The sequence below is a fragment of the Zonotrichia albicollis genome, chromosome 15, assembly GCF_047830755.1.
Source record: "Zonotrichia albicollis isolate bZonAlb1 chromosome 15, bZonAlb1.hap1, whole genome shotgun sequence".
Classification (NCBI taxonomy): domain Eukaryota; kingdom Metazoa; phylum Chordata; class Aves; order Passeriformes; family Passerellidae; genus Zonotrichia; species Zonotrichia albicollis.
The window spans coordinates 13,854,472-13,875,751 of NC_133833.1; the positions used below are offsets into that span (position 1 = coordinate 13,854,472).

Sequence of the window (21,280 nt, forward strand, 5' to 3'; positions counted from 1 at the left end):
TTCTTTCATGAAAGATTTGTGGTTTTCACCTTGCTTTTCAGCTGAATCGCAGTGATAGTGACAGTTCCACACTCTCCAAAAAGCCTCCCTTCGTGCGGAATGCGATGGAGAGACGAAGTGTCAGAGTGAAACGGGTAAGAACATCACCACTTTTATTTTCCTCTAACACAGGCACGTGCAAAAATCATAAAACTGTTTTGAAAGAAAAATTTGTAAACATAAATCAGTTGCCACAGGCTTTCATTCACAACCTTTTCTTTGTGTGCGAGAAGTCTCTCGAGGATTCTTTGAAATATCAGATTATGACAGGAACGTTTAAGTTAGAACTCAATTAAAACATTTAATGTAGGAAAATGGTTCCTGGTATTTCCCATCTTGTCAGAGAAGTAGCACAAACAGTTTTGTTGTGTTTATTGTTGTGAGATTCTCAAGTATTGATAATAAATTCGAGGAGCTGGAAAAGCTGAGAATGATGTCCCAGGTAACCCTGTTGTAGTGATGCCATGGCACTCAATAAACCCCTGTGCCCATTTGATGGCAATCACTAAAATTCCCCCAGGATACTGACACTGAACTGCTAAGGAGATGGTTTTCTTGGGACAGCTTGTGTTTGAAATTAGCAGAAGGCAATATGTTACTGGAAAAAGGAATCACAGGTTTTTCTGCAGCACTGTGGATTCATCTGGAGATGAGACATTAAACTTAGAAGGAAGGTGTGCAAGCAAGACTTGTTCAATTTGGAAATGCTGCCAAGGGAGAACTTGAGTGGAAGCACAGAAATGAAAACACTTATCTATAAGAATTCCTTGAGTTTGTGGTATCTGTCTCAAGACAGACTGGAAAGCAGGATCAATAGAGATGGTTTGTGTGAAAAGAAGCATTAGAAAGATGGGTCTCACGATGTGTTTGGCACTTTGTGGGTGGAGTGGTTGGGACAATTCTCCTCTGTGTGCTCACACACCCCTTCTCTCCCAGCCTTCAATCAAGGCCTTCGGTACCGAGCGCCTGATCCGCACCTCGCTGGACCTGGAGCTGGACCTGCAGGCTTCCAAAACCTGGCACGACCAGCTGGTTCAGGAGATCTCAGTGCTGAGGGAACTGAAGGAACAGCTGGAACAAGCTCAAAGTCAGGGTGAAAAGGAGTTGCCACAGTGGGTGAAGGATGATGAGAGGTTTCGACTGCTGCTGAGGCTTGTGGAGAAACGAGTGAGTCATACCTGCCTTGGGGTTTCATTCCACTCAGTGGAGAAATTTTGGGAACAGGAGACTTTGGACAGTCTGTAAATGAAGCCTGAGCACTGTTAGTCACTCATGTCTGCCACGTATGGCTCTATTATGGCTCTATCAAGCTGTTAGTCCTGAGCACTTTCATTCACCAGCAGAGAGATTTGCTGCCCTAGCAGAGGTGTGAATATGACAAGTCACAGATGCCATCTGTTGTGCCAGGTGTGTGCCCCCAGTGTGCAGGAGGTGTGGTGTGTGGTGGTTGGCACTTACCTTACTCTACATCACACCCTCCCCCATGCACAGGGCTCCTTCTCAGCTTCTGGGATTTCTCAGCACCTCTGCTGGCACCAGGCAGAGACCAGGCTATGCTGGCACCAGGTGTAGCAGGCAGGTGGTGTGAGGGGCTCTGTGGGATGCTGTGTGTGCTGATCTTCTGCCTTAAAAGATCTGTCAAGGTACAAAGAGAGAACTGACAGAAGCCATTATTCTTACCACAAGCAGGAAGGACACCTTACAAAAAGCTCTCTCCCTTAGAATGGTTAGTTGTCAAGCTGCAGTTTAGCTTCTGTGGCTTGTGGCTTCCAAAGTCAAAGTTTCCAGACCCCTCAGACCTACAGCTGAAATGGAGGTCAGTTAGGATAAGAAATTCCTCCTGGAAACACAAACAATTCTTCTCCATTATTCATTTAGGTGCAAAATCCAGAGCACAAGTGTGAGCTCAAGGCTGATAAAATGATGAGAGCTGCTGCCAAGGATGTCCACAGACTGCGAGGGCAGAGTCGAAAGGAGCCTCTGGAAGTGCAGTCATTCAGGTAATCCTAGGTAAAGGGGAGGAAAAATGGACTACTGCCATGATTTCTCTGTGGGTGACTGAGATGCTGATGAGGAAGACTGATCTCTGCAGAAGGAGTTAACTTTCTGCTTAAATAAGAGCTTCTGTATTTTCATATCCAAGTATAAGGCCTGACTCAGGGGAATTAATTGCAGCACTGCACATGATCAAAGCAACCAGCATCCTCCAAGTCATTCCCTACCTGGCAACAAATTCTGTAACACAGAAGCAGCCCTTTGCTTCCTTAAGTAATAGACCCAGAAAAGAAAAGGCCCTGAGCCCTTCTGAAATGGCTTTTGCTAAGGTCAGTATTGTGGGTTTAACTCATGTCTGATAAGTAAATAAAAGGTGTAGATTGTGAGAGGGTGTACATCTGCTCCCTGTGGGGACAGCTGGTGGGGTAAATTGTCGTGTGGACATTTCTGGCAGAATTTCTGTTGCATTAACAACTAATCATCTTTTTTCAGAGAGAAAATGGCATTTTTCACACGGCCAAGAATAAACATCCCAACGCTCTCTGCGGATGATGTGTGATCACCATAAAGTATTTGCTTTCTGGACAATTCTACAAATGCAGATAGGGTTTTGAAGTTATTTATGTGGTATTATGAAGGTACCAAGGCATTTGTATATTAGAGCTTTTGTCAGTATGTGGATGTTTTGAAGATTTTTAGGTTAAAGTTATATCATCACAGAAACCAGCATTAAAGTGACAAGATTGTATAGTTTGTATATTTAGGAATGTATTTTTGGGAAATAGAATTTTAAATAAGAACAAAATGCAGCGTAAGGTGCTGTTATTCTTAAATAATGCTGTTTAGACTTTTTGTACAGCTCTACCTTTTAGAGGTTTTACTGCAATAAAATGAATTTGAAGGAACCTCACCCCTACCTTCTATGATGTTCTGCATCAGACTCTCCTCTGAGTGATGTATTTTGTACCCTGTGGGGAATGCTGGGAGCCAGCTGGGACTCCCGAGTGCTGTGAACGAATTCTCTGTGAGCTGTGAAGCATTTGTGTTTCCTGCCAGGTCATAAAAGTAGGTGTGAAGTTCAGAATACTTGCACTTTTAACGTTTGTACTACAGCTCATGTCTGTAATGGGTCTGTTAAGGTAACGTGGGGAGCCCATTGAAACCACTGGTGTGGGAGGAGGGCTGCAGGTTTAAAGTCCATTTTAGGTTTTTCCAATAAAGTGACCTTTCTGGACAAACCCGCCTTCTTGTTTTTTGTCTTGAGCGAATCTTCTCATCCCCTGGCACCTAAACTGGGGTTCCCTTGTGTTGCCAGCTGGAAACATATAGCTTTTCACATCTTGTCACAGGAGATGCTGTAATGGACACATTTCATATAATCATGGAATGTCCTGAGCTGGAAGGGACACACGGGGATTATCCAGCCCTATCCCTGCACAGACACCCCAACAATCCCCCCTGGGCATCCCTGCAGTGCTGTCCAAAGCTCCTCGGGCTGTGCCCATTCCCTGGGAGCCCGGGCAGTGCCAGCACCCTCTGGGGGAACCAGAACCTTCCCTGATCTCCAGCCTCAACCTCCCTGACATAGTCCAGCCGTTCCCTTGGGAAATTGCTGGTTTTCCTCCCTGCTGGACATTCCCTGTGCCCATTCTGTACCCACCTGCTGGGGAGGGGACACAATTCAAAGTGCTGGGTGGTGACATGAAATGGGGAGGGTGTGGGGGTGCTCTTCCCTCTTCCCTTCTGCCTTCTTTTCCCTTTCCCTTTCCCTTTCCCTTTCCCTTTCCCTTTCCCGTTCCCTTTCCTGTTTGTGAAAAACGCCAATCACTTGTTTTTAAAATTTTAAAAGTTTAATAGTAATAAAATGGTTATAAAAATAGTAATACAATTAGAGTAATAATAATTTGGACAATTTGAATTAGGATAATATGAGACAATAGAGACAAAGAGTTATGGACATCCAGGTACCTTTTTCTGGGCAGCACGAGCCCGAAAAATGACCAACATTAACAGAGGATTAATCCTTAAAAACGATAGCCTGTTGCATATTCATACACTTCATACATGATGCATAAATTCCATTCAAACACAGGATTCTGTCTGGTCATCGTCAACTTCTTCCTCCGAATCCTAACAGCGCCTTCGAGGCCGGAAGAAGTTTGTTTCTTCTGATAAGAGGGCAATAAAATCTTTTTCTCTGAAAGATTCAGGTGTCCTGTGGCTGCTATCTCACTGCGAGTCCTTTCTTTAAAAAAAGTATCCTATATAGCATTGTTTCTATTTTAACAATTTTTATAACCTAAAACTATATTAACACACTACTTAAGAGAATTAATACAGCATTACTTTCTAACTCAACACATACAATATTCATTTTAATATTTGCGAAAAGCCAATCATAAAATACATTCATTTTGTTCCCCTCACGCCGCCGGTGTCCAGGCCGCCCCGTTCCCAGGGCAGCCGTGCCGTGCCGTGCCGTGCCGCCCCTCCGGGTTCCTCCCCGCCTCCCGGGGGCGCTGCAGCCGCGGCCGCGCCGCTCCGGCCGCTTTCCGGTTCCCGCGTTGCCGGTCCCGATTCCGGCCGCCCGAGGATGGAGGCGCGCGTGGCGCAGTCCGCGGCGAGGCTGGCGCGGCAGGTGCGGGGCCGGGCCGGGCGGGACGGGACAGGACAGGGCAGGACAGCCGCGCACGGCACCGCACGGACCGGGACAGCCCCGACCGGCACAGCCGCGGGGCGCAGGTGGCGGGCGAGCTCCGGGAGCGCTCCCCGGTACCGAAGCCCGCGCAGTGCCGGGAGCCCCGGCGGGTGGCTGGGCCACGCGGGAGTGGGAGCTCTGTCTGGGAAGGGAACGCGGAGAGCGGGCAGGGCTGAGGGGCTTCCTGGGCTGCTCCCGTCGGTGCCGGACTGAACCCAGCGCTCCATTGCTGCCCTGTCTCACACCCAGGGCGGGATCGCGGCAGCGTTCCGGAAAAGCTTCCAGAGCCGTCAGCGGAACCGGGTATCACCGCCCCGGGGCCGTGTGTGCCGTGCTCTGGCCGGGCAGGGATCGCCCGGCGGGTCCGGGAGCCCTGGGCAGCCGGGGAGGGATGCACCTCCTGTGTGCTGGCACGCTGGTGAATAGATTTACTGAACAGCTTTACTGCAGCCACAAGGTGCTTAGATTGGGAAAAAGATTGTAACAACCCTTTGCCTTTTCAGTGGTGATAATAATAAAAAATAGAACTGCCAGGTGTGTCCTGGTCCATGACCGGTACTGACAGTGAGTGCAGAGGCAGCTTCAGGAAAGCTTTTGACTCCTCCAGGGTCACTTCTCATGCCTTGCCCATTGCCTCAGGAGCATCCAGCCGAGAGCTCCTGGACTTTGGCCTTTAGGTTCTTGCCTGCCATACTTGTGTGCTCTTGAGCAACTTTGGAGTGTGCTTCCTGCTCACAAATATATGACAGGCAATGAGATCATAAATCTGGCGGTTGAATCTCTGCACTCCTCCTTGCCTTTGATTTTCCCTTTCTCCTTTGTTGCTGCTAGGAGAGGAAGGACATCTCAGGTATTCTCCCTTTGCTGTCGCTGCTGTTTGATCAGCAGTCCCTAAGCAGAGTCCAGGCTCTGGAAGCAGAGCAGGAGGGAGCAGGAGTGTTCAGCTCCAGGAGGCCATGCAGAGTTACTGAGCCTCACTCTGCCTGTCTCTCCCAGCCACATGCTCCCTGTTTCCAGCTGCAGCATGCCCTGGAGCCTGTGGGGAGCCAGCCTGCAGGAAAATAACCCAACAAAGAGCAAGCAGTGTGTGCTCAGCCAGCTCAGCAGGGCTTGGCAGAGCAGGAGTAGAGATAAAACTGAGCAGGAGGCAAGGAGAGGAAGGAAGAGAGGTCTTCTGCTCCTTTTGCCGTGCTCTCTCAGGCCATTTTCTCTCCTTTTTGATTTTTTTCTTTTGATGGAGAAAAGATCTGTCATATTAAAGCCTAGAGACAGGAGCCTGTGCAAGTTTCATGTTACCCAGCTGCTCAGGTAGGGTTCTTGGAAGACAGTCTTATGTGCTAAGGAAAAATGTAAGGATAATTTTGGTCCTTTGAAAAAGCTGTAGTTTTTTTGTATTCACAGGTGAGGGGAAGATTTCTAGTACTGAGCTGAGCAAAGAGCCCTTGGAGATGTCAGCATGGCCTCATGTAATTCCCACAGCTCCTCATGAGGTGGTCATCAGGTATGACCCTTTACTGACAAGTTGTCCTAGACAGTGCAGGTAGAATAAACCAGGAGGTGACACTTGCTGACCTGAACAGAAGCTTTTCCCTTCCTTTTCTCAGTCACACATCTTTTAGATCAGAGGTGTACTGGCATTGTCTCCCTTCCTCACTTGGATGGTACCATGAGAGAGGAGTTGTTATAAGGCTTAGCTGAAGTTTTGTAGAGTGGTTTGTTTTTTAGGAAGAATGTAGCATTCATATCCTTTCAATAACATCTAGCATTCACAGATCTTTGCTAGAGAATTAACTTTGTCACAGGGTGCTGTGGTGAGAGGCATTTCTGATGTAAACATCTGAAGAGCTTTTTTCCAGGCAAGCTCAACAACATGGTTATGGGTGTAGGAGTCACAGACTCATGCCATACCTCAAGTTGGAAGAGACCCATGGATCATCAAGTCCACCTCCCCACTCCTCACAGGACTACCTAAAACTAAACCATATTGTTAAGAGCATATTCCAGATACTCCTTGAACCTTGTCAGGTTTGGTGCTGCAACCACTTCCCAGGAGAGGCTGTTTCAGTGCACCAGCACCCTCCCAGTGAGGAACCTTTCTGAACCAGTCTGCATTCCATTTTCCTGTCTCCTGTCACTGCTCAGCAGAGAGAGGAGAGTGCTGAGTGGTGTTCCCAGAGCAGGGGTGCCCCCATTGCCAGTCTGGAGATGAAAGCTGTGCTCAGCTGTGTGTCTGTCCCAGCCCAGCTGCTGGGATCTCAGCGCCATCAGTTCTGGAACCCAGTGTAAGCATTGCTGAGTTCAGGCTTTTCTGCTGGGTCCTTTTGAATGAAGACTTCATTTCATCATCTTTATAAGCTGTTGATGAGCACAATAAAAGAGAGACTGAAGTGGCGGCAGCAGTGCTGGGGCAGGCACTGGGCCACCACGGTGGAACCTTTTGCTCTCAGTTCACACTCGAGTAACAACATAACAACAACTCCTGATGGAAATTTCTGAAGAAGGGGAGCACTAAACAGGAGAGAAAAATGTGACAGTCTGGGCTTGGCCACATCTGAAGTGGGGCCTTCCTGAATGCCTCCAGGTGCCAGTGCTGGGAATTTGCTGGTTTGATGCAGTCATGGGAAAAAAGTAGATGAGACTTGCTGAACTGTGGCAGTATTTTAGAGTTTTTCATCTCCTGGCCAAATCCAAGTGATGACAGTCAGCCTGTAAAGGAGCTCTTTGGGCCAGATGTGTGCCCAGGGGTGGGTGATTCCTGGGCACTGTGGTTCTGGCTTCTGACCCTGCACATGAATAAACCTCTTTCCTTTCCTTTCCTCACCTCTAGTGTAACAGGATGGAGAGGAACTCCAGTAGGTTACTGGTCATGTCACCTCCTGTGAGTCGTCCCTTGGGTGGCCAGAGGTGTTTGTGATTATGTAAGAAAATCCAACTCAGATTCCTCTTTGGTAAAGCTTGTCAGTGGTACTGAAATATCCCAGTTATAACTTGGGGGGAATCTTTTAATGCAGGAAGAGTACTTGTGAGCTGCTTGTTGGCTTGGACCTGCAGAGATTTTAGTTTCAAAAGCAGAACGTGAGTTTCTGGTTCTGGAGAATGTTTGCCTTCAATGCAGAATTCTCCTTGGAGTCTTGGAGCCCTTTCCTGAGGCTGGTGACTTCACTAGAGGGAAGATAGTACTGTGTGGACCCAGAATTTACAGATTATGGGATATTAGGGGCTGAAGATACCTTTGCATTTATGTTTAAAGCACATTCTAGGCTTGGGGGATGAGTTATGTATGTCACTGTAATGGCACTGAAACCTACAGTGACACAGCTGTAAAAACACAGTGAAATCTCTTGTGCTGTTTTTTAACTTGAAGTATAGAATATTTTACAAATGGGTGTATGAATTATGTGCAATGCTACCAAATCAGGCCAGGAAGAAAAGTTGAAAATGAACAAATCTATTTGCTGTTGCTTATGGGGGAAAGTTTGTGTATGTATGTAAATGACAGAAAAATTGATTTTTAGGACACCTGCCTTGAGTTTTGTAAAGAAAAGCTGAAATGGGACTATTTGAAGTGAGTTGCTTATGAGGTACAGCTGTGCTGTTCAGTGATTTTAGTTGTAGTGTAAATGCCAAACAAGAGGATTTGATATAGATTTGGGGTTTTTTTCTCAAAGTCCTGTTTCTTCACATCCAAACTGCAGGAAGCAGCATTGTTTTCCTCTGTAGCAGAGGAGACCTTGAGGTTGTAACAGAAGTGTGCCACAAACTGAAGCACAACTGAAGAGTGACCTCAAAAGCACTGATTTTCAGCTTGGCCCACAAATAGGCCAATCTTAGGATTGTTTTGCCTCAGCCTGGGTTTTTGAGCATGTGCAGTTACAGCAGCATTTCTGGAAGCTGTTGTTCAGGTGGATGTAGAAGACCAAGAGATTCCATGGCCCAATTTTTTTCCTAATTAAATAGTCTGATTGTTTGAAGAGCAGCAAAGTAAATGAGCCCTTTTTGATAAGGTTTGGTGGCCTGCAATAATAGCCTGAGCTGCTTCCTGCTGTGGAAATGCTGGCAGAGCAGAGCCTGGCTGAGGGAGCCAAGGGGGTGGCAAGCCAGGGTGGGCAGTGCTCACTGCCCCTCCACAGCAGCACCAAGACCCTCAAACCTTCAGTAGCCTCCAGCATTCTGTGTCAGAGCCGGCTTTGTGGCTCAGGGCACCAAGCCTGGTATGGGGAGGACAAGAGATGGACAACAGAGATGAAACTTCAGCTGTTTGATTTCTTTGGGGTGTGGGGTGAGGAAGATTCCTGCTCCTTGCAGCAGCTTCAAACCTTTTTGCTGCTGACAGATTGTTCTGAGTTGGGGCTGTGAAGTCTGGTGGGACACAGGGAAGTGTGTTTGGAACAGAGAGGTCCTCCTGAAATCCCCAAGTGCTCCTGAATGCCTGTGTCAGTTTTAAGGGAGAAGACATACATTTCCTTCCTGGACAGGGCAGGAAAGGTTGTGTGGCCAGGTGGAAGTGGGTGCACCCTGCAGAAATGCCCCTGTGGAGCAGCACACTACTTCTGGCATTCCTGTCTTAGGTGGGGTTTGAGCTTGTCTTTCCTCCTCTGAAGCTGTGGCCTGTGAGATGGTGAAACAGGCTAAAGGGAATTTCGAGTCAAATAATTTGATATCTTTGTTAAAGCTGGAGAAAGTGCTTATTTGGGGACTCTCGTTAGCCTATCATGTTGTCATTCTTGTACTTCTGTCTTGATATAAGTGAGACTATTTTCTTTTTGAAAGAATATTTCAGAATCCTTGTTTTTCACACAACTCGAAACAATCTTCAAATATTATTTGGAATTAATCAGCTTACATGTCACTGCTGTTACCTTTACAAGGCAAACTAGCACTGTGCCTGAGATCTTGCAGCTCCTCACCTCCTGTCCCCTCTCCAGGAATTACTGTGTGACAACTCAAATTTCTTTTCAGGAAAACGAGATCAAGTTGTTAAGTGCAGAAATTGAGCGTCTGAAGAACTTTGGGTGCTTGGGAGTCTCCCCGAGTTTGGAAGGGCTGCGAGACGAAAACGCAAAACTCAAGTACCGGCTAAACTTCCTAAAGAAGGTGAGGGAATAAAAAATCATTGCTGGACCTTGTGGGTTTTTTTGTTGTCATTAGGACAAGCTCAGTAAGTGGTGATGTGTGACAGCATGCTAGCTCTGCATTCTGACACCTTACTTGATGACACATCAGGTATTTCTTGATTCTTTAAACAGGAATCTGTTTTATGGAAGATGTCAGTAGATCAGTAAGCCCACATGGTTATATCTTGGGCAGTTTTTGACCAGGTGGCCCAGCTGAGATCTGTCCCAGGCTCACCAGCACAGGTGTGAGAAGTAATGCAGCCCTGCAGTCAGGGGAAGGTTTGTGCTGGGAGGTTCAGCAGGAGAATCATGTGATTTTTATGTTATATACATTGCTCCTGTGCCTGGAGGTGTCAGCCAAATCTGTCAGCTGTGCTTTGCCAAGGAGAAAAGTGGGATGTAACAGCTCCTCAGATGTTGGGAATTTAGCCTTCTGGATTTTGGTGGTTTTCTTTTTCAGAGCCTTCAAGAGGAAAGAAGTAAATCAACCAAAAGCATGATTAATATCAACAGCTGTCTCCAGGAGATCTTTGGAGCTGCCATTCAGGCTGCCTACCCAGACTTAGAAAACCCTCCTCTGGTGGTGACACCCAGTCAGCAGCCCAAATTTGGGGACTACCAGTGTAACAGTGCCATGGGCATATCACAGGTAAATGATGTAAACATTTTCAAGAAAGAAGCCAAAATGGGGATGTTGTCTGTTGGAAGCTAAGGGATAGCACAGTGAGAGTTGCAATATGAGACTTGTTCTGGGCTGAGAATTGAGTGAGTGTTGAATGGCATTTTAAAGGAAGCATTGGCCTTTACAGAGCTGGCCTTTAAACCTCTGTTCAGCTGCCTGGTATGAGGGAGTTAATGTGTGTGGCACAGAAAATCTGCTTGGTTCATGGGATCTAAATCAAATCAGGATTTAAGTGCTGCATCGATTTACTAATGATGTGCAATTAACTACCAATTAGTGAGTTGTATGTTTGGAACTGAAAACAGCAAAACAATAAATCATGATTCTAGAGAATTGCAAAATCTTGAGAAACACTTGCATATCTCTAACTGCTCTTCTCTAGTGCCAGGAAAGTGTAATATATCCACATTTTTGTGTGCACATACCCCCTTCTCACAGGGCAGGTGACAAAGGGGCATCTCCAGCTGCCCCTCTGGGCTCACACCTCCCATTGCTGTGGCTGCTGTGGTTTCTTCCTGCCCACAGACACACACAGCAAAGCAAAGGGGCCCAGGTGCTGTCCTGTGTGCTCTGTTGAGTTTGGATCCATGTCTCTTACATCCCAAAGTGCCCTCCCTGAGCTCCAGCCAGAAGGCTCTGGGCATTGTCAGGCCTGGGTGTGCTCAGGAAGTGCTTTCTCAGAGCCCAGCCAGGTGTGGATTGCTGCTCAGGCACTTCCCTTCACACTCCTCTGGCTCAGTCCTTTATTTAGCATCTCTTGCTAATTCCCTGGGTACAGGCAGCTTGACCAAAGGGGACCCAAATAGAATCAGACACTTCAGCAGTTGCTCAGCCTGCTCAGTGGGCTGGGACTGTGCTGAAGTAAATCCAGGAGGTGTGGGAGAAAGAAGGTGTAGTGTGTTCTAACTTGGGTGCTGAAACACCCAAACTTTCAGTGCACTGATGCCTTTGGGTGACTAAGTAGACACTTTGTAATTACAGGTCTTTTATTTGGCAATCTGAACAGAAGCAACTCCTCTTTTTACACCTCCTGTTGTCAGTTAACCTTTATTAACCCATTGGACTGGCGGTTGTGACACTGAACTTGCCCTGCCACTGGTGGAGCTCTGCTGTCCCGGGTTGTCCCCGTGCAGTGAGTGTGGCTGGGGCAGCAGGGGCACCATACGTGCCAGGCAGCAGGCTCTGGGCTGCAGTGCCAGGCAGAACTGCCCTCCCAGGGCCCGGGTCTCCCCTCAGTCTCATTAGCATGTTGTCACTGTGGTGCCACCCTGGGTGACTGCCCTGCCACTTCCTGACCGCCGCGTTACCCCAATTAACTCGCGGTCGGGATGCTCGGGCAGCCCAGGCTTCCCAGCACATGGCTCACATAGCTGGGTGTCTGATCAGTCCCCTTGCAGCCAGGGCTCGAGTTCCAGGCTGTCAGCTGTGCTGGTGCATAAGGGTCCCTAGTGTGGCCTTGGCTGAGGAGTTTGTTCCTGGGCAGGCAGGGAGTGCACTGGGCTGGGGCTGTGCTCATGCAGGCAGTGTGTCAGCATGGCAGAGCCGGGGATGAGAGCAGCAGCTTGGGGACTTTGTGTCAGCCTGTTTTAGGGGCTTGGCTGTGGTGCAGGTCTTCACAGGGTGTCCCCCAGGCCGAGCTGGAACACGGGTCAGGGTCACTGGGACTGCCAGCAGAGTGGGAAGTGCCCTGACTGGGGCAGCACTGGTACGTGCCAGGCAGCAGCCTCTCCCTGCAGGCTGCTGATGTGGAAAGGACTCTCACAAAAGCCTTTTGTTTTCCTGGCAGCTCATTAGCATATTAATACTTGGGGCTTCAGCCAGGAGCTCCAACAGGAGTGTGGTAACCATTTCTGGAATGGTTCATCTAACGTGCCTGTAATTGGTGTAACATGCCCATAATCTGGGTTTGCATTTATTTTTCCTGTAGTTTACACTTTGAGTAACACTGAAGCTACTGAGGTTTGTTTTTCTTGCCCTTTTTTAAGCCTTTACCATTTTGTAAGGATCCTGTGTATGACAGGTAAACAGAAAACTGAAACTTTAGTAGAAATACATTTTAAAACAGACTGTAAATTAGCAAATACAAGCAGTGAGTGTAAATTCTGAATTGACAAAGAGCTCCATCATCTTTGTGGCCTCAGTGGAATTGTTTTCAAACACATCACAGTAATACCAGAAAATCATGTGCTCAGAAACAAATACTTGTGGTAATTTTATACAAGTGTGAATGTAGTGTTTGGCATGGGATGGGTTGGGCTAGCTTACAGAATCCTCCTAAAGGGTGTTTATGTAAGATTTACAAAAAGCTATGTGAGAAGATGCTTTGGGAATGGACAGGGAAGTTGTGTAGTTGGACTAGGTGATCTTCAAAGGTCTGTTCCAACTCAAACCACTCTGATACTATCATTGTATGTAAACTTGTGTCCTGTTCTTTTAGTTCCTCACAGTGGGCTGCTCGTGTCTCCAAGGGAAAAGGCAAACTACTTTAACAGCAGTTTTTCTGATGCTCTTTGAAGAAAATTGGGTAGTGCTGGGATTATCTTTGTTTGCTTGGGTTGTTGGATTTTATTTATTTATTCACTTATTAATCTATTCACTTATTTATTTATTAAGCTTGAGACTAAGACAGAACTGAAGGTAGTTTGCTTTGGTTGTGTTTAATCATAAACAAACAGACCTGCTCTGAAACCACACTCAGCATCTGCTGGAGGCACAGTTCAGAACTTCAAATGTGAATGCTGGCAGAGCTGAGGACACCCATGAGACTGATCAACAGGATTGTGAAGCATTGAAGGACTGTGCCAGCTATGTTGATTTTTAAAGGGTTTGTGCCTTTTACTAGCTTAGAAAAGCACAAATTTACCAAACCATTTTGCAGGTTTTAGAAAAAAGGCTTGGAGATTTTCTTCTGACATAGAAAGGAGGAGGAGGTCTGATCAGGAGGAGGTGAACGTGTTGGGTCCAGTCAGGCTTGTGTGTGGAGAACTGATCTTATCTGTAAAACTGGCTAGAGATGTTTCTCTTTGTGTGCATCTCTGTATTATGAAGGACCATAAGGATATTTCAGTGCTTCAGTATCTGTGATGTTTTGCTCAGAGGACTGAATTTTCCTTGATCTTTGTTGTGTTCCAGATACTGCTCAAAACCAGGGAACAGAAGGTTAGCCCACGAGAAATTGCGGAGAAAATAGTAAAAAACATTCCTGCCAATGAATGCATTGACAAAGTTGAAATTGCTGGTCCTGGTAAGATACTTTCATTTTACACACTTTGTATGTCTTAAAGCAAAAAGGGCAGTTGTATTTGAGAGGGAAGCTGAGTTGAGTTCTACTGTTTTGTGCTTTAAAACTGCAGTTTCACAGTGAATTAACTTCTATCTTGGTGAGCTTTGTAGCACTCAGACTTGTGCAGCAGCAGAGAATCTGCTTGTGTATTAGAATTGGCAGGTATGATCATGAGCCCTTTAATTTGTCCACTGATCCTTAAGGGAGCAGCTTTTCCTCTTTCAATATTGATGATAGGAATCAGGCCACAGTCAGGAAATCACAGCAAAAATGGACAGCCCTTCTTGCTGTTGCTTGCATGGTGAGGAGACCTTGTCCTCTCAGAAGTGAGAAGCTGGAGTAGCATGGAGGTTATTAATTGCTGCATTTGTTTTGTCCCTGTGATCCAGGGAAAAATACAAGGACTCATATTCCTTAGGGCTTCAGCATAAACACAAAAATCCCATGGCACAGCCCTTTTAGGGCTAGAGCTTGTTCATTGGCTTTGTGAAATAGGAGAAGTAAGACATTGTCATACCATGAACATGAATTATCCCAGATGAAACGATATGTTTTAGGATATTAATTTTTAATAAAAGATAAAGCAGGATTTCGTTTTGCATTCTGGAAACCAAATTACTTATTTTTTCACAAAAAAAAAGTTTCTATAAATTGATTGTTGAGTGACAGTGTACAAAAGGAGTTATGTCAATGGTGTAGCTTGCAGCATCTGACTCCTGCAGTAAAGGCTGTAGTGATGTGAACACTACAGCCTTCTAATCTGGGAACAGAAATTGTCTTCAAGTGACAGCTTTGTTGTCCTGTGACTGAAAAATGTTTTGTCAAGCTGACTTGATGTGCTCTTGTGCTTGATGCATGAAAACAGAAATCCAGGGGGGAAGGAAACAAAAAATAATCTGAGGCACTTCTGCAGCCCCAGCACTCACTGCTGTTTTTTTCTGCAAAGGTTTTATCAATGTCCACTTGAGAAAGGATTTTGTGTCGAAGCAGCTGAGCAGTTTATTGATCAATGGAGTTCAGCCACCAGCTATTGGCAAAAGGAAAAAGGTACAGCAGTAAGCACACAGCCAAGTTGCTACAGGGGAGATGTTCTGGACTGCAGTGTCTTTGAAATTCCCCCCGAAGGGATGTGCTGAGCAGGTGTCCATGTCAGCAGGGTGTTAGAGCAGAGTATGTGGGATGTGGCAGAGGAACTGGGGGCCATGGGGTGGATCACTTGTACTTGCTGTGGTCCCTGGTGGCTGAGGGATGGGGCTCCCTGGGGCTGGGGGTGGTGCCCAGGTCACTCTGGGAGTGATCCCTGACCCTCAGCTGGGCTGCACAATGCTCACTCTGATGTTCCTGCTGAGGGTCAGCAGGGGTGATTCTCCTTCCCACTGCTCCCCCTAACAAAACCCAGATCAAACACATGAAGGTGTGGGGATGGCCTTTCATGCCTGTGTTCCTTTGGTTCTGTGCCCAAGGTGGTGGTGGATTTCTCCTCCCCCAACATTGCAAAGGAGATGCACGTTGGGCACCTGCGCTCCACCATCATCGGGGAGAGCATGTCCCGTCTCTTCGAGTTCGTGGGCTATGATGTTCTCAGGTGAGGCTCTGCCTGGTGTGCTGGGCTTGCTGGGCTCTTTGTGCAGTCCTGTCTCTCTCTTCTGCTCTGTATTTGTCTTATTTATAAGCACAAAGCAAATAACCCTTTATGGGTAGTTGATACTAAGCAGAGCAAGTGTAGCAGGGTGAGGAATCAAGGTGAGCAGCAGCTTCAGTGCAGTGGAACTGGGGAGCTTGCCTGGGCTGGGTTTCTGGTATTATGGTTGTCTGGGTTTCTGGTATTATGTTTGGTATTATGTGTGTTTCTTTTAGAATATATATTTTTAAAATGTGTGTATTTTAAAGCATATATTTAAGAGATTATTATTACTATCTTCTTCAATTGTTTCAAGGTTGAACCATTTAGGAGATTGGGGCACCCAGTTTGGAATGCTCATTGCTCACCTCCAGGACAAATTTCCAGATTACTTAAGTGTTTCTCCTCCCATTGGGGATCTCCAAGCTTTTTACAAGGTATGTGTAGCAAAGCAGATTGAGGAGCTTTACAAATTGCAGCGTAGTTTTGGAGAAATGAAAGAATTAAGTCACTGTTAGTAGATTATTGTGATAACCAGCCATAGGGTGATGAATTGTGGTATCTGGTATTGAACTGTCTGTGTGGGGCATGATCAAAGGCCTTTGTAAGCACACACACAGCCTTTCTGTCTGAGATGAGCATATTGGAGAGCCTGTTCTGTGTGGTGGTTTGTTTCAGGGCAGAAAGCAGTGCTTTTCCATGTGTTCCCCTGCAGGAATCCAAGCAGAGGTTTGACACAGAGGAGGAGTTCAAGAAGAGAGCTTACCAATGTGTGGTGCTGCTGCAGAGCAAAAACCCTGACTTCATTAAAGCCTGGAATCTCATCTGTGACGTGTCACGCAGAGGTGACTTCACACATCTGGAATCATGTCTCAGCTGTACAACAGTGTGGCTTTCCTCACTTTATGTCTGGGCACACCTTTCTGTTTTCCCTTGAAAATCACTGCCACACTGCTAAGAGCAGCTGAAAGCAAAAAGCCAGTACAACCAAAGTACTGGGCTGTCTTAAGTGGAGACTTGCAGCTAAATCTTTTGTCTCCTGAGTCTTAGTCTGATGCTTTGACCAAGAGGTGGATAATCTTTTTCAGCCTTGCTGTACCCACTGCTAAACATGCCACTGGTTCTCACTGTGTGCCTTTAATGTAAGTATTGTGTTCTGTTTCCCTCAAGAATTCCAGAAAATCTACAACTGTTTGGACATCACAATCGTAGAGAGAGGGGAATCCTTCTACCATGACATGATGAAAGACATTGTGAAAGAATTTGAAGATAAAGGTGAGGCTTTTGGTCTCAGGTCAGATTCTGCAGCTGTGAGGATGAGCATGGTGACCTCAATCCTATTCAGCAGGGCTTAGGGCTGATGCTTTTCAAGTTGCATCTTCCCCACGTTTGCTTTTTTCCTCAGCCACATTTCCTAAGAGGACATTTTGTGGCTTTTCCTCATTTCAGGAGGCCTAAATCTTTCTTGCTGATATCAAAAGCAGTGTGTCTGTGATATTTGTAGGCAGTAGCACAGGGTACTACTGGAATTTATTGTATTCTGAGTAAACAGTCAAGGAGCAATATATGACAGACTTCCCAGTCTTAGTGTTATGACTGTGGGGACTTTGTCTGAGAAGTCTCTGTGAAGTCAGTGGGATTTTGGGATCATGTTGACTTTGAAACTGGCAAGAAGCCAAGTGCAGCATAAAGTCTTTGGTTTTATGTGTTCCTGTCTGGATTTTGCAGTTCTTGAGTCTCACCATCTGAAGTGTTCTGACTGTCTCACCTCAGAAAGACTGTGCAGAGTCCTCGTCATATCTCTGTAGAGTTTCTCTTGCCTTTAATGCCATATTATGTGATGGGTTTGTGGCTGTACAGGCAGATCTGGATGCAAGTGATGGGAGTTTTTGAATTAGGTCTTTCCTGGTAAGGCCACATTTGTGCAGATCTGGTCACTTGTGCATAGTTCTGCAAGTGCTGTACACAGTGGGACTTGTGTTGGCAATGGAGTTCTCATGGAGGTATTTTCATATCTTTGGTTATGTGAGTGTGTGGCCTTTTCTTCCTGGGGCAGCAGGGAGGGGAGGTGTTGCTGCTGGCCCAGAGGCTCCCTGCTGTGGCTCAGCACAGAATGTTGTCCATGCTTTGGCAGGATTTGTGCAGGTTGATGATGGCAGGAAGGTCGTGTTCGTGCCGGGTTTCTCAGTCCCGCTGACAATCATGAAATCAGACGGGGGTTACACCTATGACACGTCAGACCTGGCTGCTCTGAAGCACAGGCTGTGTGAAGAGAAGGGTGACATCCTCATCTACGTTGTTGATAGTGGCCAGGTGAGTTCAGCACCCTCTGCTGTAACTGACAAAGTGTGTGAAATGATGGATGCAGCAGTAACAGGTAGAACACCACAGGTCTTCAGTGTGATTGGTATATTTACTCCTTATCTGAGCAGTGATGGGAATCTGCCAGTTGCTGCTTCTGTAGAGCTGGAAAACTCTTGGAAAGGTTGAACTTTTCAAAGCAGAATTTGTCTGTGGAACTGGAAACACTTTAAGTCTTATTGTAAGAGCATCATTGTGGCTAGGATAAAGCTATGCAGAAACTGCACCTGGAGGAATGGATTGAGAACCAGTTATTGGTGTTTTATTTTCCTGCAGTCTGTGCATCTCCAAACAGTGTTTGCAGCTGGACAGATGATTGGCTGGTATGATCCCAAAGTCACCAGAGTGGCCCATGCTGCCTTTGGAGTGGTGCTGGGAGAAGACAAGTAAGTGTCTGGGTGTACTTTTTCCTCTGTCTGTACCTTGGAGAGAAAGTTTGAGTGAATGCAGGAGATTTGCTCTCATTCATTGACAAGTATGTATGTGGCACACCAAAAAAAAAAAACCACAAAAGAAAGCACTGGTTCCTGTGCTGTTACCTGTAACTGTGTCGTGGTGTTGTGTGTCATTGTCCTTGAGCCACACAGTCACTGCTGCTGTGGTCACATTCCCTCCCAAGCCTGGCTCTTGCTGCCTGGCACTTGGATGGGCTGGTGGAAGCTCATGTGGCACTGGGAGATGATGGCAGTGGTAAAGGCCATGATTTTCATTACTTTCTACCTCCATGGTAGATGAAACAAAGTTGGGAGAAGTCTGGTACTGCTGTTGTGTGCTGCTTAATGCCTGGAACTGGACAGTTCTCACTGCTGCGTCCTTCCTGGCCATTCCTGCTGACCATGCTGTGGGTACTCTCTCATTTCTGGAGCAGTCCATGTGATGGCAATTCAATACAAAAAGATTTGCCATGTGCTGTTTTCCTAAGCTTGCTGGGCACCAGGCAGAGGGTGGAAGTGTTTTGCCTGTTATGCAGGTGCTCATTTTGGCTGTGTGTTTTCAGGAAGAAGTTCAAGACTCGTTCAGGGGACACGGTGCGTCTCATAGACCTGCTGGAGGAGGGACTGAAACGAGCCATGGACAAGCTGAAAGACAAGGAACGGGACAAGGTAGTTGTGAGAGATTGCTTCTGTCCTGAGAACTTCCCAGATGTGTTCACAGACTTATGGTCTCTGCATTGCTTAATGAGACTTCTGTCTTGCTGCCTGCAGAGAACTGGATAGTGTGGCACATGGAATGTAACAGAAAGTCCAAACTGTCCAAGCACAGTGTGGGGCAGTGGAATTGGGAAGGGTACTGTAGGGGGAAGGGAAAAGTCCCTTTTTAAACAGGAACACGAGGAAGCAAGGAAAAAAACCAAAACCTTGAGAATCTCTAAAGGGCTCATAGGAGTCAGGCACCAAGTGCTTTGCCCTGCTGTCACTGTTCCAGCAGAGAGGGGTTTGTAAGTGTTTGGATTGACCAAAATGCTCCATAAGGGTAGGGCAACCAACATTTGTTCCAGGTACATGTAAGAAGCAGGAGCAGAGCACATCACCGCTGGCAGACTGGGGGGCACAGAGGTCCTGTGGGCTGTCAGGAGAGGAAATCAGCCCTAACCTGGGCAGGGCTGTGGTGCCAGTGGATTGCAGGAGAAGTGAGGGATGGGTATGGAGTTGCCTGGTGCCCTGAGGCAGAGAAGTGTGTGTGAACTGAGCACCAGGTGGGTAACTGGCCTCAGCAGCCTGGGCTCTCCTCCTGAGCCCTGCTGACAGGCCAGGGCTGTGCACTGTGCTTCATTCTTCCTCTTCACACTTGCCTGTTTGCAAATTGCACCAGGTCCTGACGCCAGAAGAGCTGAAAGCTGCCCAGACATCAGTGGCTTTTGGATGCATCAAATATGCAGATCTGTCCCACAACAGGCTCAATGATTACGTGTTCTCCTTTGACAAGATGCTGGATGACCGAGGGAACACAGCTGCCTATCTACTCTATGCCTTCACACGCATCAGGTGAGAGGGGTGCTGGAGCTGCAGGAGCTGGTGCTCTCTGCAGCTGTGTCACAAAGGGACATGTGGGCCAAGGGGTGGCAGTCACATCAGTGCTGTTTGGGGGTGTTTGTAAGAGAAGCCAGCTACACTGGTATGCACCACGGACAAGGTTTTATTTGTCATTGCACACAATGTGTCCAGTGCCACCCAAACTGGCTCCTCTGTGTGACACACAGCCCAGGGAGGGAACTGTGGGAGTTCCTGGGAAGCAGAGGATTTAGGTGGTTGGAAAGGGATGCCTCTGTGTTCCAGCAGCTGCTCAGCTCAGGTATTGCCACACCCCAGTTTTTCTGGCTCCCTGAGCCCTGGTTTGCTTGGCAGTATCAGCTGTCCTGGCTGATGCAGGTGCCTTGGGCCCGTCCCTCCCTGTTCCTCTGCAGTGCCTTCCTGGATCCAGGGCTGACTGTCCTCTTTGGTCACCCAGGACTGGGCAGGGGAGGCCATCAGCCCTGAGGCAGGCCAGACAGGTGGCCCTGGGCAGACTGGGCAGTGGGACCCTCACAAGCAGCCTCTGTTCTGGACCCTTCCAGGGCCATTGCTCGCTTGGCCAACATCGATGAGCAGATGCTGCGGAAGGCAGCCAGGGAGGAGGTGCTTGTCCTCGACCATGAGAAGGAGTGGAAGCTGGGCAAGTGCATCCTGAGGTTTCCTGAGATCCTGCAGAAGATCCTGGAGGACTTGTTATTGCACACACTCTGTGACTACCTGTATGAGCTGGCCACCACCTTCACCGAGTTCTATGACAGCTGCTACTGCGTGGAGAAGGACAGGCAGACTGGTGAGTGCTGGCCAGGAGGTGCTGTGTGTGCCTGTGTCCCATCCTGTGGGTACATCCAGCTCCAGGGTGTTACCCTGTGTTGGAAAGGCTGTTGTCACACTGCTGTGTCCATGTGGGAGGATTGACAGAGACTGCAGGAAGGCTGAGCAGAGCTGGGAGCAGCCAGGCACCTGCAAACTGGAGGGGTGGTCAGTCTGCCTGGCTTGGGGAGAGCAGGAAGGGTTCCATGTGCCATCCAGGGCCTGGTTTTGGGTGCAGGGGCTTCCCCTGGGGAGGTACTGTCGTTCTGAGCAGCTTCACCAGCTCCTCTGTCTGTTTTCCAGGCCAGATCGTGAAGGTGAACATGTGGAGGCTGCTGCTGTGCGAAGCCACTGCCACCATCATGGCCAAAGGATTCGACATCCTGGGCATTAAGCCTGTGCAGAGGATGTAGCAGTTACCTGTGGAATGACAATAAAGGGACTAAACAACTGCAGTTCTCTCTGTCTGTTGGAGTGGGGTTGTCGTAAGGGAAAAAAAAGCAGAGGAGGGAGGGAAAAGGAGAGAAAAGGAGTGTGGCTTCAGAGCTGCAGATACAGAGGCAGACAAGTGGTGTGAGCAAAGCTCAGAGCAATTCTCAGTGCAGGAGCCAAAGCCCTTGAGCTCAGAACACCCAAAGGTACCTCCAGGGAACCCTCCACCCATC

At 47.5% G+C, this 21,280-nt stretch overlaps 3 protein-coding genes across 10 annotated transcripts in view; 2 read left to right on the forward strand and 1 right to left on the reverse strand.

The window, feature by feature from the left end:
* Positions 1–3,272, forward strand: part of WWC1 (WW and C2 domain containing 1) — a 66,487-nt gene extending 63,215 nt beyond the window's left edge. For all 3 annotated transcript variants that reach the window (XM_074551903.1, XM_074551905.1, XM_074551904.1), the window contains exons 20-23: positions 42–134; positions 976–1,206; positions 1,918–2,039; positions 2,527–3,272. In XM_074551903.1, coding sequence (XP_074408004.1) covers positions 42–134; positions 976–1,206; positions 1,918–2,039; positions 2,527–2,593 — 513 coding nt within the window. In that variant the 3' untranslated portion in view covers positions 2,594–3,272. The remainder of the gene's footprint in view (positions 1–41; positions 135–975; positions 1,207–1,917; positions 2,040–2,526) is intronic.
* A 1,270-nt stretch (positions 3,273–4,542) lies between these two features.
* Positions 4,543–21,080, forward strand: RARS1 (arginyl-tRNA synthetase 1). 2 transcript variants are annotated; one of them, XM_074551979.1, is made up of 16 exons: positions 4,576–4,672; positions 6,134–6,233; positions 9,692–9,826; positions 10,307–10,495; positions 13,661–13,772; positions 14,758–14,858; positions 15,275–15,396; positions 15,749–15,869; positions 16,148–16,277; positions 16,603–16,707; positions 17,567–17,745; positions 18,070–18,179; positions 18,791–18,896; positions 19,606–19,778; positions 20,348–20,595; positions 20,919–21,080. In XM_074551979.1, exons 4-16 carry the CDS (start codon positions 10,343–10,345, stop codon positions 21,026–21,028), a joined length of 1,770 nt encoding a protein of 589 aa, XP_074408080.1. In that variant the 5' UTR covers positions 4,576–4,672; positions 6,134–6,233; positions 9,692–9,826; positions 10,307–10,342; the 3' UTR covers positions 21,029–21,080. The 2 variants fall into 2 exon arrangements, with proteins under 2 accessions (XP_074408079.1, XP_074408080.1); XM_074551978.1 differs by lacking the exon at positions 6,134–6,233 and having other exon boundaries at positions 4,543–4,672.
* Positions 16,204–21,280, reverse strand: part of LOC102073746 (rho GTPase-activating protein 7) — a 53,725-nt gene continuing 48,648 nt past the window's right edge. For all 5 annotated transcript variants that reach the window (XM_074551976.1, XM_026791390.2, XM_074551975.1 and 2 more), the window contains one exon: positions 16,204–21,035. The gene's annotated coding sequence lies outside the window, so the exon portion shown is untranslated. The remainder of the gene's footprint in view (positions 21,036–21,280) is intronic.

What these genes read in the sequence shown, in the direction of transcription:
- RARS1 (XM_074551978.1), top strand. Translation starts at nt 4,628, where the DNA reads ATGGAGGCGCGCGTGGCGCAGTCCGCGGCGAGGCTGGCGCGGCAG. An exon ending in GGCTAAACTTCCTAAAGAAG is followed by an intron (nt 9,827 to 10,306) that starts GTGAGGGAATAA and finishes TTTCTTTTTCAG; the next exon opens with AGCCTTCAAGAGGAAAGAAG. An exon ending in TATGCCTTCACACGCATCAG is followed by an intron (nt 19,779 to 20,347) that starts GTGAGAGGGGTG and finishes GGACCCTTCCAG; the next exon opens with GGCCATTGCTCGCTTGGCCA.